Genomic DNA, 16,266 nt, shown 5'->3' with positions numbered 1-16,266 from the left:
CATACTCTGAGACAGAGCTGGGAAGTGAACACTTTATACTTGGCAAAAAAAAAAATGACGGTCGATTTGCGCAGTTAGGCGAAATGCAAATTAGGTTCACTAGGACTAAGTGGCCATTGTTTGTATTGTTTATAGTGGTATGTCAAGAGTATTCTGTGTGTTGTGTATTTGCATGGCATGAAGCACAGTAGCGACATGACACAATGTTTATTTCAGCCGTTCTATGCATGCGTATCAGTCACGGTAGAACTTAAAGGTCCCAAAGACTGACTTGTGATCAGTAAACTAGTCAGACACACATGAAACAGTCTCAGTAGACAATATCAGTTTAAAGGGACACTGAGGAGAAATTGAAGTTGGCTTGTATCGATAGAATACCAGCTCCTGATCACAAAAACGCCGCTCTTACTGAAAACAAAGCTCTTGTAAGGTAGAAAATAGCAAGAACCAAAATACAGGTATCGCCACCGCAGGCCAATCTCGCAAGTACAAGCGTGGTGACGCCATAGGACAAGAGACGCCACCTTGGAGGAATTTTCCATCCTACTTGGTGTCGCGAATCTCTGAGGCTGACAAAGGTAGGTTGCGCAGATAAATACTGAAGTAAGTTTTTTTTTTAAAACCAATAGTGCACTTTTATCACACAAGGAAGGCAGGCAAAAGACAACCTGAATGTTGGAAGCAAAGAAAACGGATGCTTGGCGGCGCCACAGGCGGCCAGGAGAGTTTCGATTTTTTATGGCGCTTCGCATCTATGAGCTTTGCGTGCCCCGTGATTTTGTTTTTGACGCGCTTCGATTTACAAGTGCCGAACAGCAGAGGAACTCCAAGTGCCGCTTCAAGTGCTAGTCAACCTTTGAAGGAGCCTGTTAAGGCTTGTCAGATGATCGTCACGGTCGATGAAAAGCTATGATGGCACGATGGTCGGTGATAGTACAAGGCAGCACTTGTGTATTTGCACGCTTGCCCGGTGAAACATTCTCGGCTGTGCCAGTCAACTTCAAACTACTTAACGGAAATTGTTTATTAGGGACGGGAGACAATGTACAAGGCAGTTGAGAAAAATTGCTGATGGCCTAGCTCTGTTAGGCCAGGATATACCTAGCGAAAGCGCGGAGATTTCTGCATCACAATAGTACATTCACTAGATGCGCCTTTATTGACGGCTGTAACTTGAGCCGTCGTAGCGGAGCGGTAGCGTTTCCACCTCAAACAGTGAAGGCCCTGGTTCGATTCCGATTTGGCACTGGACTTCTTTTCTTTTATTTAGTGAGTGGGCGGGGGGTTCCAGTGGCTCCCATGGATGCCGCCGCTGAATACGTTGGTTAGCGGTTTAAGCGCAGGCTCTGTTAAGGCAGCGTTTATGCTGCGGCGAGGCGCGCGTGCGCGCGCCCTGCACGGCGAAGTCACGCCGGTCAAAGAGAGACCCTCTATACTCCAACTGCGCTTGACCGCCGATGCATTCGGCGCACTCTGACCGCATTGGCGGGGAGATTGGAGCATGTATCTATTTCGCGCCGAGTGCGCCAGCCGCCGCCGGCCGGCCAGACTGATTTGGCTCTGCGGCGAGGTGCGCGTTATATTCAATAGCTGCGGCAGTTCGGCGGAGCTGTTCTTTTCGAGCTCGTCTATTTTAATCCATTCACAGTACAAATCTGAAGGTACATGCAAGTTGGCGAGAGAGCCAGATCCAGTGGACCCGTTGGATTAAGCGGAACCCGTTGAAGCGTCGTGCGCCGGCTTTGGTTTCAAGCCGCCAACTTTAAACGCGACTGCCCTCGAGCACCCATTTGTTTCTTCGGGCAAAAAATAAATAAATAACTTGGCCCATGCAACCGTGGGAGACCTCGACGCTGCCTGCTGCGCCGTGCAACCGCTCCGTTCAAGGAATCACAATCCGTTGGCCCCAAACCCCCGGCCAGCCTCCGATGGGCGCAACGCACCCCTCGCGACTCCCCGCACTGAGGTTATGATATTTAGTTTGCAACGGCTGCTCTCTGAGGAAGGGGGAAACCACCCGCCGGCGCCTAACCTAACTGTGCTCCCTCAAAAGCATCGCACGCTCTGTGGGGCTGAGGTCGCTGAAATGCAGGCCAGAGTTTTTGCGAGAACTACGTCGTCGGGTTCGGGAACGGGATCCATCGTAACGCTGGCAAGACGCCGGTGCAAACGTAAACGAAGCGACGGTGGCGACCCCCGATAGATGCCTTCAACGTGCGGCGGCGGTAGCTTTCATTTTGGCAGCTGCTAGACCGCACCGCTAGCCGCCAGAAATCACAGAGTCTCCGTTTACGTCACGTTTCACGTTACTCCGTTCTGTGTCGTCATAAGAGTTCTCTGTGTTGTCATAAGAGTTCTCGAGTTTGAATCGGAGCGGCGGGAAAAAATTTTTCAACTTCGAATCCAAATTTCTTTGAAATAAATGCATCTTTCTCTCCCGGACAAGCGTCAACAAAGCCATGAAATGCCGAACTATCCGATATTGCTAACAAAAAAATTTTGATAGGGTTCTCCTCAGTGTCCCTTTAAACTTAGTAGCGAGGTGCTGGAAGTGGTAAGGAAATATGTCTACTTAAAGCAGGTAGTGACCGCAGAACCAGATCACGAGAGTGAAATAACTAAAAGAATAAGAATGGGGCGGAGTGCATATGGCAGGCTCAGATCATGAATATCGTGTTACATATATCCCTCAAGAGAAAAGTGTACAACAGGTGCACCTTACTGGTACTCACCTACGGGGCAGAAATGTGCAGGCTAACGAAAAGGGTTCAGCTTAAGTTAAAGGGCAAAGGGCCACTGACCACCCTCTGGTCAAAAACATTTTCTACTTCTCTGGTAGTGAGGCATCCTACCCTGAAGGCACGGCCGCAAATTTTTTTTTTTAAAGACTCATTAATAGCGTAGTTACAGCCATCGCAATCAAGCTACTTTGCCATGCCCCTCTCCTTCCTTTACCTCCCAGAAATTTTTGTCTCTCGTGCCTCATCGAGTAGGCTCTGCAAGAGAAATTCGCCTTTCCTCCTCCTATGTTAGCGGAAGGCGTGGTGTCTGGCGGAGTAGGTCATATGTCTACGCCATGGCCCCGCTTGGAAAAGAATTCTTTCCTGCTTTTTGCTACCAGGGATACTTCATGGGGGAAGGGGGGTGGGGGTTTCCCAACACCCTAGTTTGCTCCTTGGGGTCTCCTGGCAGTGTTTGGTTGTGCTTGTTTTTCTTTAACCTTCCTCGCCCTAACCACAGCTGAAGGCAGTAGCGTAGCCAGAAATTTTGTTCGGGGGAGGGGGGGGGGGGGGGGGGGGGGGGGGCTCATGCTCATAAGAATTTGTGGAAGGATCATACGCAACAATAATAACTGCATTGCCAATGACAATGCCATTGTGTATTAGATAACGCTATGCACTATCTACACAAGTGCAATATGTATTTTTTAAATTAAAATAATGTATTCGTATGTCTTAAATATTGTGGCAGACATGATTACAAAACATAAAACTGAGCAGGGGACAAGACACAGGAGAGAAGCAAACAGGACGAGCTCGCCCTGTTTGCTTCTCCTCTGTGTCTTGTCCCCTGCTTAGTTTTATGTCTTGTAATCATGTCATACCAACTATACCCTTATCGTTCACTCGTGGCAGACATAACTGATACCAATGCTTCCATGTTTTTGCGTATTTATTAAGTAAAGAAAATATCACACGAAGTCTAGAAACCAGCAAAGCAGTGCATGCCGCTGATATGAAAAACGTAAAGGCCATAAAACTAGCCAGTAGAGGAGAAATATTTTAATTAATGGTTGTCTTTCAAGAACCTTTACATTTTTGTACATATGGAATGGCCGGGGAAAGATCTCATTGACGCTGTCCTTCGTTCCAGTGTACTGTGCAGCAGCAGCTGTCACCAGCCATGTATTGCGAGTAATTGCACCGAAATTTTAGTCGCAACAGCGAGCAATCGATAGGCCCTTGAAAGTGTGTGCTAGGATGGGGCCTCTTGCGCTACACGATTCTAGGTGCATGGGTGTTGCCACGAAATCCAACCCGAGTTAGCAATGTTTGCGCCAAAATGTTTTTTCTAGTCTGAAAATCTGAAAAAGACACTGTAGGTGACAAAATCTAGAATGACTTCCGGCGCCGGTGGTCATTTTGGTCAGCAGTGCGTGACAGTTTGAAAAAATTTGAAAAAAGCTGAACATCTTGGGGTTTCTCATGCCCTCCACTGCATTCAAAAGTGTTACAAGCCAGGGGACGGAGTCTGGGTTTGGACGCCCATTAGCCGCGATAGACTGAGTGTAAAATTTTGCGCCGCTATTTCGGCCCATACATGGTTCTTCGTGGGCTAGGTGAACTGGACTATGAAGTAGTCCCTGAGGAAATTACTGCATACCAGCGACGCCGCGTACGACCAGAAGTTGTAAATGTCGTCCGTTAAAAGTGCTATTATGTGCGCTAAAGGACGCTGTGTTTCCATTCTCAGTGCTTATTGTGCACAGACCGTTTTATTTTTTTCCAGTCACCTTACTTGTTTTAAAGCACCTGGTAGATGCTTCTTTGAGAGGGCAGTAATGCCACGAATCTTTGTAGTGTTTGTTTGTTCATTCTTCAAAGCTGCCGGCATGCGGCTTTATCACTCATTCTGTGATGCAAGACGCGACCAGATTTACCTTGACTGATCGCATCCAGGCGGAGCAGATTCTACGCAGTTCCAGACTGTTGTGGTCGCTTTGCACACCGTACCTCGAAAGTTCGCTATCAGCTTTAAACTGAGCACAGCCGAGAGCAGTAGGGATTCTGTTCGACGCTTGTTAAGCACACTTGTTGCTACGCCACCGCTGAGTCTTTCAGTTCTTCGAGGGCGCAAGTGAGCGCAATAAAGAGTTTCATTTGGAAGCCTTTTCGCTGTCTTCCTGCACACTGGACTGCCATCACCACGACATGACAATATGCATGCATGTGAAACAAGAATACAGCTTGTGCCTTACAAAGGGTTAAAGGTGAGTGAAAGGCAATGGCATACAGGCTAACTTTGACCTGATCAAGTTTTGCCTGTCACGAAAACCCTTCACTACATTGCGAACATCTTTCAGCCAACATTCCAATGCTTCAGCATTCCAAATTGATCTCACATGTTTCTAAAGCATTCTGTGTGGAAAACATCTTGTTACATACTTATCAACAAAACTATGAAAATAAAAGAGAACTTCGCACGTTGATAAACAGAAAAGATAGATCATTTCATAGATATTGCCAGTCTCCTGACCTAAAGTTGGGCTCACAAATGAAAGAGCTGAGCAGGGTCGTTGCAAAAGAGATGCGCAGAGCACATAATACATACCTTTCCAATCTAGGTGATAAACTTAAATCACAACCCAAAGAAATTGTGGAAATACGTCAAAAAGAAGAAAAACACCAGGCAGGCTATTCCAGATGTTATTGACGGTACAAACTACAATGCCAATAAAAAAGCAAAAGCTGAAAGTTTTAATGCATTTTTTCAATCTGCTTTCTCACAACCTGCCACCGCAGTCGTCGCTTCGCAATGCGCTTCCAGCTTCACAAGAATGAATGAGGTATCATTTTCTGAATGTGGTATCGTGTCTTTACTGCAGAAGATTAATGTACATTCTGCCCCTGGTCCAGATGGCATATCAAATTTTGTCCTAAAGAACTGCGCGTTAGCTATTACTCCATTTTTAGTACTACTCTTTGAAACCTCTCTTGAGCAAGACGTTTTACCCTCTGACTGGAAAAATGCAAGCATAATTCCAATCCATAAGAGCGGTGACAAAACGTAACATGTAACTACAGACGCATTTCCTTAACAAGCGTAGTGTGTAAAACACTAGAGCATGTCATTTACACTAACCTAATTAATCACCTGCAGAGTAATAACTTCTTTTCACCAACGCAGCACAGTTTTAGGGCTGGGTTTTCTTGTGATACGCAATTAATTGAATTTACTCATGATATAGCAGCCTCAATTAACTGAGGTACGCAGGTGGACTGTATATTTTTAGATTTTCGGAAGGCATTTGATTCCGTTTGTCATGCACTCCTGATACACAAAACATCCCTTCTTAATATACTGGCCAATCTCTTAGCATGGATTCAAGCATACCTCTGAAAGGAAACAGTGCGTGGTTCTGGATGGAGAGTGCTCATCAATTGTGTCTGTATTATCTGGTGTCCCACAGGGGTCAGTTTTGGGCCCTCTACTTTTCTTGATTTATATCGATGACCTTACTGACCGTATCACCAGCCGTGTTCGATTGTACGCGGATGATTGCTGTATCTACCGCGAAATCACCAGAGCGGTCGACTCTCAAAATTTACAGAACGACCTGGACTCCGTGTTCTTGTGGTGCCAGTCCTGGAAGATGTCCCTTAATTTATACAAATGCAATCTCGTAAGGTTTACAACTAAAAAACAACCAATGCTTACCAATTATGTCATGGATGGAACTTGCCTGTCGGTTGCAAGCGAATACAAATATTTGTGGGTTGTATTCTCTGCCAATTTGTCATGGAATGCTCATATACATAACATAACTCTGAAGGCTAGTCGAATGTTAAATTTCCTTAGACGAAACTTTAATCAGGCACCAACTAAGCTAAAGGAAACATTATTTCTGTCAAATGTACGTCCCATTCTTAGTACGCTTGCAGTACTTTGGATCCGTCAACCCAGTGCAACATTGCAAAACTTGAACGCGTGCAGGCACGTGCTGCTCGCTTTGTGTCAGGTAATTATGACTTTTCGAAAAGATCTCGCGATCTTTCCAAAAACTTGGGGTGGCCGCTGTTTGAAACCAGAAGAAAATACCTACGCTTGTCGCTATTTTATAGTATCTTTTACTCTAGAACAGGCATCAACAAAGATATATAGCTAAAGAAACCAACATATGTATCTGCACGAACGGACCATTGCCAAAAAGTTCGTGAATATGCTTGCCGGATAAACTTATTTAAGAACAGCTTCTTCCCTGAGACAATGCATGAGTGGAATGGTCTGCCTGGAGAAATTGTTTCCAGAACCCCTTCGTCTTTTATCCAGGATCTGAAAAATATTCTTTTTTAATGGGTTTTAGCATTGCTTTTAACTTTTCATGCCTGTTTTTCCACTTACCATGGCACAGTGTGATTAAGTGACGCAAATATGAAGACAACTACGTGCATACGTGTCGTTTTATTTTTCACTGCTGGTTTCCTGCCTTTCAAATTGCAGCTGAATTTGCATTATATATCATCTGTGCACTCATATTGTTTTTTCTTTTCCGCCCTACACTAATGCACGCAAGGCCACTGTAGGTATGTAAATAAATAAATAAATATGAGGAAACTTGCCGACAAACTGCAAATAATAGCAGAATTGAGAACGAGACCAACATGAGTGGAAATTCATGGCCACCTTTAGCATACAGTGCGAGCCACAGGATCTTCAATCTCTCTTTTGTTGCTTGTGCATGTCACATTCAAAGACATCATTAAATTCAAAGTGAGCAGAAAATGGCCTCGCAAAATCGCAAATAAAAATACTACCTTGCTCTCATAAACGTAAGACACCAAAGAAAATAAAATCAGTATGTTCTGAATTTCTTTAATTAAAGAACCTCGAAGGAGTAGAGACACCAAATATTTGAATGCATATTTTTTTCTTTGGACTGATATGCTAAACAATGGCATATTACCTGTGGCAGCTGATTAATTTATAGTTCAGTTTTTGTTGTGTCATATAGGTTTAAAAACCCAAACAGCAGCTGTGCCAAACAAGATGTGTTCACGGCATGTGAATCACAGAAAATGCAATATAATTGGTGCTTGTCCATTTTTTGTCATTCCAACTCTTGAGCAGGCTTGTGAAAGAATCCATGATTTGGGCCAGCATGAACTTTGGGACACAAACGAATAGAGACACATGGAACACGGAACACACTGCTGTGTGTTCAGCAGTGTGTTCCGTGTTCCATGTGTCTCTATTCGTTTGTGTCCCAAAGTTCATGCTGGCCCAAATCATGGATTCATACCAACTGGCCCAGAAAAATGCCATTCTTGTGAAAGAGTTGATGTGAATTAAAACAAAGAAAGCCGCAACCATACCGCAGTTTTTGTATGCCTCCCATGACCTGAACGCAATTAGTACGCCACAGCTGTCGTTTGGCTGTTTAAACCCGAACGGAATAAGAGAAAAAATTCAAACGCTATTTACCGCTTGTTGGTGCATTTTTAGTGGCTGTCTATGTTTTCTAATGCACTGGGCACGATTCAAAAGAGAGAAAGTACAACTAAAATTTGCTGTTTACTCCTTCAGTGAGCACCAGGGAGGAGGAGTCACAATTTGGCAACAGACAGAAAAGCTCCTTTTTGCATCTACATTTGTTATTAGAAAACATAGCGCAAAAAGGACACGGACGACACAGAAGTGGACAGGACAGCGCCTGTCCTGTCCACTTCTGTGTCGTCCGTGTCCTTTTTGCGCTATGTTTTCTAAGAACTATTACCAACTAGCCCAAACCAAGCTACTGTTACATTTGTTATATTGACGTCTGACTACAGCAGACGGCTTTAGATTGATTTCGACTGAAACTGGGGTAATCTCGATTGACGTGCTTCAGCAATCTGCCTCCATCAAACCCAGAACAAAATAAGTGAAAAATTTTTGGCACCGGGCAACAAGCATATCGCTGCCTGGCCTTCCAAGAAGTGAGGAAACAGAAGTAAAATACCTGAGCCCGCTGGAGGCACAAAGCGATCTCTCTCTGGATCTGCGGCAGCCAGAGACGAACTTCTGTGGACGAGCGAAATTCGTGCTGCAAGAAAAACAGGCACTTAACCGCGACAAGCTCAGCAGCTGCCCGCATGGGGACACAATGCAATCTGTTGTGTTCTAGCAGGCATTCCCACCCCACGTCAGCCACACCCTCCTCTGTAGAGCCGCTCCACTCACTGTTGTTAATGCACGGCCCACTGGCACAGATCAATGGTGCAATGAACATCATGTTATATTAGTGAAATGCACTGCCATCAGATGGCGTAACCTAGTCCAAACTCTGTCCATGCTCTGTTCATGCCTACTGTATTCATATGCATTGTAAACATGGCTTCTTAAGTTGGTCGTGTTTTAATCAGCTCTGTGCAGAAATCTCTCAAAATCCACCTCCCGGAGCTTGATCACACTGCACACATACAAAAACCAGCCCCGCACAATGTATGCCAACCGAAAACTAAACACTATACCTGGTGTGATGTGTGGTTAAGATGTTCATTAAGTACACAATTGTTTGTGAATCTTAAATGCTGGGGACACTGGAGGGCGTTTGGGAGGCATCCGTCTGATTCGATGCCATTCCGCACTTTCCAGCGTCATAGACAAAGAAAACTAGATATGTGTTGGCAGGAAGTAGTGTAGTTGTTAGCACGCGCGGCTACGGAACGGAAGGATGGTGGTTCGAATCCCATCGTGCACAAAAATTTTTTTTCTTATAGAGTTGCTAAAGAGCGTAACGGATCGATGGACAGGCTGCAAGCATGAGCCATTGAAGGCTTCCACCTTAATACGCTATTTGAGTTTTTAGGCATAGCTCCATCAGCAATGCAGCACATCAGAATACAACAAAGACGTTCTGACTAGTAGGCTGGTTAACTGATAGTGAGTAAACTTTTTAACTATTGCTGCTAGTCTCCTTATTTACTGAGGTGTGTCTCACATATAGCCTCTTAAATGACTGAGGATGCGGAAAATGACGCCGTGTTCATGCTAAACTTTTGATTTCACACAAAATCAAACTTGCACCGCATTCGTTGCCTCATAGTAAATGTACTACTTCCTCAAGACGTAAACAAAACCAGAAACATGATTACATGAAATGTGATAAAACAAAATAAATAATTATCACATGAAGGGAGCAGGATGGAAGGTATTTGTAAGTGTTTCTTTCTTAAACCAAAACTGTGTTTAGTAAGTAGCCAATGAATTACCAGATAGCATCTTCAGAGTCATGCCATCACCAACAACTGATATAGTAAGGACTAGGATATAGTAAAGATTTTTGCTGGTCCGAGTCACTTTATTATGGAGGGGACTTTATTATGGAGGGGTTCTACTGTAGTTTCGAGCCTGCTTCTTTTCCATTGAATTTCGTTTCTACCTTCTGCGATTTTCACCTGTCACGCCACTGGGAGTCAACGCTCCTTCTGTGCAAGTATTTAGACACCTTAGCTGCCAACCTATTATTGCCAAATTTCTTCAGGCATTCTTCATATGGTATTTTACTCTGGGCTTTCTGTGCTTCGAACAATGCCCAGCCTATGCCCCCCTGTCATCATCATCAGGGCAAAGGCCTCTCCCATGTCTCTCCAATTAGCCCTGTCCTGTGCCAGCTGCACCCATCATATGCCCGCAAACTTGTTAATCTCATCCACCCACCTAACTTTCTGCCACTCCCTGTTACGCTTGCCTTCTCTTGGAATCCACTCCGTTATTTTTAAGGTCCAGAGGTTATCTTGCCTTCGCATTACATGGCCTGCCCAAGCCCAATTCTTCCTTTTATTTCGATTAGTATGTCATTAACCCGCGTTTGTTCCCTCACCCACTCTGCTTGCTTCCGGTCTATTAATATTGCACCTATCATTTTTCTTTCCATAGCTAGCTGCATTGTCCTTAACTTAAGCTGAACCTTTTTTGTTAGCCTGCACGTTTCTGCCTCGTAGGTGAGTACTGGTAAGATATAGCTGTTGTATACTTTTCTCTTGAGGGATATTGGTAAACTGCCATTTATGATCTGAGAGAACCTGTCATGTGTGCTCCACCCCATTCTTATTCTAGTTATTTCCCTCTCATGATCCGGATCAGCGATGACTACCTGCCATAAGTAGACATGTTCCTTTGCCATTTCCAGCACAGAGCTACCAATTGTGAACTGCTGTTCCCTTACTGGACTGTTGAACATTACTTTACTTTTCTGCATGTTAATTTTTAGACTCATCGTACTGCCCGTACAGTCCTTCATTGGGGATTGTGAAAAATCCACCTGTGGAAGTGGTCATACATGACGGGAGCTAGATACCGCTCTAACTGAAAACCTGTAGAAATACTACCTGCACAACTCGCAATTCATGCACTTCTGTATCACTTGGTTCAGCCACTTAAAAGCTTCTACCAGCTGCAAGTGTTCAGGGCAGATACCACCGTGACCTGCACTGCCTTGTTCATGATTTTGCCATGGGCACCTAGTGCTAATCTTCTGACAGCTCTCTGATCAATTCTAGCCCTGAGTGAACTCCTGCCCTTACACTAAACTGCATTCCCAAAAGTAAGCCCTGGTGCCAATATTTTTTTCCAAACATCTCTCAGTACCTCGTACTTGTTGTATTCCCATAAAGCTCTTTGTTTCATTATAGCAAAATATCAGCGCCCTTTCACCTTAACAGTCTTTCCGTGCTTTTCAATGTATATATCTGTACTTTAGTTATCCATGCCATGAGAAGTTTGTATTCTGCCACTCTAGGTATTTCAAGGCCTTCTATTGTTAGTACCCTGATCAGTGGAATTGGTGAAGATCATCAGACCTGACTTAAATGCACTAAAAGTGAAGCCTAGAGCGCCTCCTTTGTCCCCACAAGAATTAACCAGAATTAGCAAATCATCCATATACATTAAACCCGGGAGCCGCTGCTCTACAACCGTTCTGTTTGATCTGTATGACAGATTATAACCTAGATTACTTTCTTGTAGCCCTGTTTCCTCATTTATCACATAAAGCATGAACAGTTGAGGCTCAACTGTCAGTGCTGCATAGCGGAGAGTCTGTTCAGTGGAGTGGCAATCAGTGTTGTGAGGGAAATCCAGGGAACGCTTCAGGAACCATCTGTAGTAGGCACTGGCCTTGTGTTGCCCCTTCTCGCTGGATCTCGGCGACAGCGCTTCGCGAAGCACAGCAGCTGCACGCTGCCGTGTTGCCTATAGTATGATTCACACTGTAGTACAAACAAGTCAATCAGTGCAGGCTTATGGCAGTTGGAAGTGCCTAGAGCACTTTTCCAGTCCACGGTCCTTCCTTGGGGATTGGGAAACACCTATCTATGGAAGTGATCAGACATGACGGGAGCTAGAGACCATTCTAACTGAAAGCCTGTAGAAATACTCCCTGCACAGGTCGCAATTCATGCACTTCTGCATCACTTGCTTCAGCCGCTTAAAAGGTTCTACAAGCTCCAAGTGTTCAGGGCAGATACCAGCAAGAGTCGAAGGCACAGCATAAGTTTGCACACGATACAGGTCATCCAATATCACTGTGTGCCCTACATAAGGTCGAAGCCAAGCTACGCCATACGTTAAAAATGTGCGTCCTGAAAAGCACACGGTACCATCGCCATATCGAACACAGCACAGGAAAGTACAACGCTGTAAATCCACAGCTCATACAAGCAGTTTTCACAGGTGCGCTTCTGCCGGCATGCCTGTCGGATAAGCTTTTGCGGAAGGCATGCGTCACAGCCAGATGCAGTTAGCTCGACGCGTACTGCGCGCGCCGGACAGCAAACAGCGCGACAAAAACGATAAATGTTCTAAAGGGCCAAGTGCCCTTCAATGAGCCGTTTGCAGAAGGAAATGAACGCTTGCAACAAAACAACGTTACGTACATTTTCTGTCGATCACATACGCCCAGAAAGCTCGAAACAATGAGGACTACCGCAGGCTACCGCAGTCACAACTGGCGAGCGATAACGATGGCGCCTAATCTGCCGCTAGGAACCAATCAAAAAACCAGTAACTTACAAGCTGCGGTGGCCTCGGTCTTTCCTGTAGGAGTTCTAGCGTGAGGTCGATAAGAGAGAAACAAACAGTGACGTGATTAAAACCAATATCTCCGCCGATAACGACACAAAAGCGCAATCGCTCGGCGCCCCGCCACTGCCTTGACGCGCTCACCTCGGCTAGCGGCGGAGCCAACTAGTGTAGTGCTAGGCTGGCTGCGAAAGCCCCGGTTCTGGCCATCCATGGTGAGGCATTCTGGACGATGACAAAACGTTACAACTAGGAAAAGGCACGTTGTTCGCGCCGAGACGGGACAGAAAGCAGATTTAAATTTACCGACATTCTTAAAGAATAAAAAAAACGCTTACCATTGTTGCCCATCGAGAAAACATTGCTCGCCCATTTAAGCCCACACGCCACGGGCACTAACGTTATCAGTTTTTTAATAACGTTGCGAGTGCTATGAAAGTTAAAAAAATTACTTTTTAAAAACACTTAGTATCAGTATTCGTGCGATAGGAAGTGTGAGGACCGGGAGTGACCACTGATCTCCACTTTCCGAAGTGGGCGCAAATGAAGCCGCCGCAAGTTCGGTTGCATGTCCCGGAAGTTCGATGTCTGCTGTGTATTTCGATGCAGAAAGTCGCGTCTTTCGCCCTTCCGTCCTCAGTTGTTCGCGTTGTTTTCGTGTAGCGTCTACTGTAATATCAAAGGAATAAGCAAGCTCAACGCGAGAAATGTGTGCATTGTTTGGGGAACCCTGTAATTTCAGAGAAACCGAAGAAAACAGGCATCGCGTCTTCCAATCGTAGACAGGGAGCGGTGGCCGAGCCGAGATTGCTCCTTGGAGCAGTCGGGACTGATCCGCCGAAATCGGCGGATCCGACCGGAAGTTTGCGTGACGTTCTTTTTCAGCGGCGCCCTACATGCTCTGGCCAGAGCAAGTGTACTCCAATCGCAATTTCAGGTCGCGCGCTCTGCGCCGGATTCAGGCGCTCTGTCACAGAGCGTGCAGACCGCTCCGGGCCTGCGATTGGAATTCACCATAACTGAATAGCACAGCCATGTTTCACCTCCACAGCACGAGAGAATCGACTGGCGAGAAAGACGAATGCAACAGCGCATGTGACAAGCGCTGTTTGAAGTGAACTTGTGGTGAACACAAATATGCCGCGGATAAGCCGTGGTGCTGCCAGCGCGGAACGTAGCCGACCGTAGTCGACCGTAGCCAGCCGGCCGCCGAGAGAGGGCCAGAAGCGTTTGGGTGCAGGTGGGCTGGAAACGCTGATTGGTCGATGGGATGCGCTTCTCCGTGACGTTTTTCTGCTTCTTCCTTGTTCTCAACCGGATGTGGGGTCGCCGCGCATCTCTCGGCCTGTCCCTAGACGGCCTAGGGAATCGCTAGGTCCGGCCGTCCGCCGTGCTTGCGTGGTGCACGGGCATTCGCCATTCGCTTCGTGAACCTAGGCGGCGGCGGGCGCGTTTCGGGAGCTGTCCAGGTATGGCTTTTTTGCGTGGTGCGCTCGTCGGCGACAGCCAGCTGAAATTTCTGTGCAGTTCTCGCTTACGGCTTGCGCCGTTAGTGAGTACATGCACTTTCAGCTTTAGCGGCCACGACGCAATCAGCCTAGCTGAAATGATTCGAGAGACATGCTTTCGGCACGCCGATTTTGTTGTCCTATATGTTGGCGGCAACGATCTCGACAGAGGGGATGACCCGCGAGAAATCGCCAGGCACATAAAGGTACGCATTTTATCTCAAATTTCGCTTCCAGCCACATAAAGGTAGGCATTTTATCTCAAATTTCGCTTCATGAAGTGCTGTACCGCTTCCCTACATGTCTTGCGCATTCCAGGACCTCGTTTTGCTGCTGCAGGAGAACGTGGCAAGTGTCGTGCTGGTCTTCAAAGTCTTGCCACGCCATTTCGATGAGCCACGTAAGGCGCAATTTGAGGACCGCCGGCGTCGCCAGCTGAACCGCCGTCTGTCTGCCACGCTGAAGCGCTTGTCGGGCGTGCACATTCTCAACCCCGAGGTAAGGGTTGAACAACATTTTCGCAAGTTTTCTCGAGCAGAACTCACCAAATTGCGGCGCTTGTAACGTAACTTTTTTTGCAGCATCGTTTCCTGGATGCTTCTGGCAAGCCGATGCTGTCCTTGTTTGCCGCAGACCGATATCACGTGGCGAGAGACCGGGGCATCGACCAGATGTCAAAGATTATCGTCGCGGCCCTCGTCAAGATCTACGGACCAGGGATAGCGTCGGCTTCAAGGGCAAGACCAGCAGAGGTGTACGTCGTGCACCGGTATCGTCGGTGCGGAGCCAAAGGGCACAAGACGGACCACTGCTGGGCCTACTGCTCACCGCGCCGCCACGCCGCTGCAGGTCGCGGTTGAAGTGCACCTGCAAACGGCCCTTTTTAGGGCCACCTCATTGTTTCCTGGCAGATCGCGAGCGTCCCGTTTCGTGCCCGTATTCCCTCTCTGTCGAAATCGACGCCAGACATCAAAATCGCGCAGTGTGAGCTAGTAAATCGCTGGTAGAGACAAAAACTCGTGCTTGTATACAGACTTACCCATCTCCAGTGCGCCTTTATTTCCGTAGGCACTACTCGCGCTTTGTAGAAATCGACGCCAGCCGCGAAATTTTACATGTTAGACCTCGCTACAGCATTAGCGCAGCGTGCCTTCGTCTCTTTACGTTCTAACTTTTATGCAGCGCACCTTTGTTTGCTCGTTACTTTTGTTCTTTTCAGTCGTTTCCTGAATCCGTCCAAAGAACCGGGCTAAATGGATGATTATGGAACCACATGGCGATTGCACTGCATACAGCACGACTTTGGTCCCTGTGTTTTTAAATAAAAACATCAGATGTCGAAGGTCATGGTCGTGTCCGAGGATGGCTTCCACAGCTGGGGCCTAACCATAGGGACCGCACACACTGTGTCGTCGTTGCCAAGTGAAGAGGCCCAAGATGGCTGTCATCCTTAATAAAGATCCCTTCTCGGGGCCGCTTTAGTGTTTCCTGGCAGATCAAGCGCTTTCCACCCTGTGCACAAGTTCTCATTTCCAATTAAAAAGGTCCTTCAAACCCTGCAGAAGGCTTGAATTAGCAACTGCTAATAACAAGATGTTGCATGGTACTTGAGAAACAATAGCGGCTACAATGACCAATGTGAAGAAGGGCTGCGAGTTACAAGGAAATAAAAAATGGTTGGGGGTGCCCACATAACAAGCTGGAATGGTTGGACAGGACTCCTAGTTAATTGCATTTGGAAGAGAAAGACAAGGTTTAATTTTGCAGTGTAAGCTTGCTTCTCTAAAATGAACAGAGAACGTTGCCTCGCACTGTTTGGGCCACCTTCCTTGACCACATGAAAAAAAAAAAACAGGATGCCTCTGGGAAACTATTTGCGGAATTTCCGCCCCCCCCCCCCCCCGCCCCCCGATTCAGAAGGGGAAGGGGGGGGGGGGGGGTTGACGGCCTTTTCTTTGTTTGGCTCGGCGCGACGTAC

At 46.5% G+C, this 16,266-nt stretch overlaps 2 protein-coding genes across 4 annotated transcripts in view; one reads left to right on the top strand and one right to left on the bottom strand.

Annotated features, from left to right (window-relative positions):
* Window positions 1-13,111, bottom strand: part of LOC144111110 (DNA-directed primase/polymerase protein-like) — a 67,217-nt gene extending 54,106 nt beyond the window's left edge. The window contains exons 1-3 of one of the 3 annotated variants that reach the window (XR_013309984.1): window positions 12,925-13,111; window positions 12,772-12,806; window positions 8,720-8,803 (exon numbers count right to left, since the gene is read on the bottom strand). Coding sequence is in view for 1 of the 3 variants with exons in the window: in XM_077644250.1 (XP_077500376.1) it covers window positions 8,720-8,803; window positions 12,772-12,806; window positions 12,925-12,994 (189 nt within the window). In the remaining 2 variants the exon portion in view is untranslated. The other 2 variants (XM_077644250.1, XR_013309985.1) reach the window with 2 other exon arrangements.
* Window positions 13,112-13,258: 147 nt separating this feature from the next.
* LOC144111112 (uncharacterized) lies at window positions 13,259-15,710 on the top strand. Its single transcript, XM_077644251.1, has 3 exons — window positions 13,259-14,494; window positions 14,607-14,786; window positions 14,870-15,710. The coding sequence occupies exons 1-3, from the start codon at window positions 14,252-14,254 to the stop codon at window positions 15,146-15,148; spliced, it is 702 nt and encodes a 233-aa protein (XP_077500377.1). The 5' UTR covers window positions 13,259-14,251; the 3' UTR covers window positions 15,149-15,710.
* Window positions 15,711-16,266: the final 556 nt, after the last annotated feature.

The sequence above is a fragment of the Amblyomma americanum genome, chromosome 11 (assembly GCF_052857255.1).
Source record: "Amblyomma americanum isolate KBUSLIRL-KWMA chromosome 11, ASM5285725v1, whole genome shotgun sequence".
In the NCBI taxonomy this organism is placed as follows: Eukaryota; Metazoa; Arthropoda; class Arachnida; order Ixodida; family Ixodidae; genus Amblyomma; species Amblyomma americanum.
Note: the sequence above shows the minus strand (reverse complement) of the source record. Positions and strands in the feature narration are given on the sequence as shown.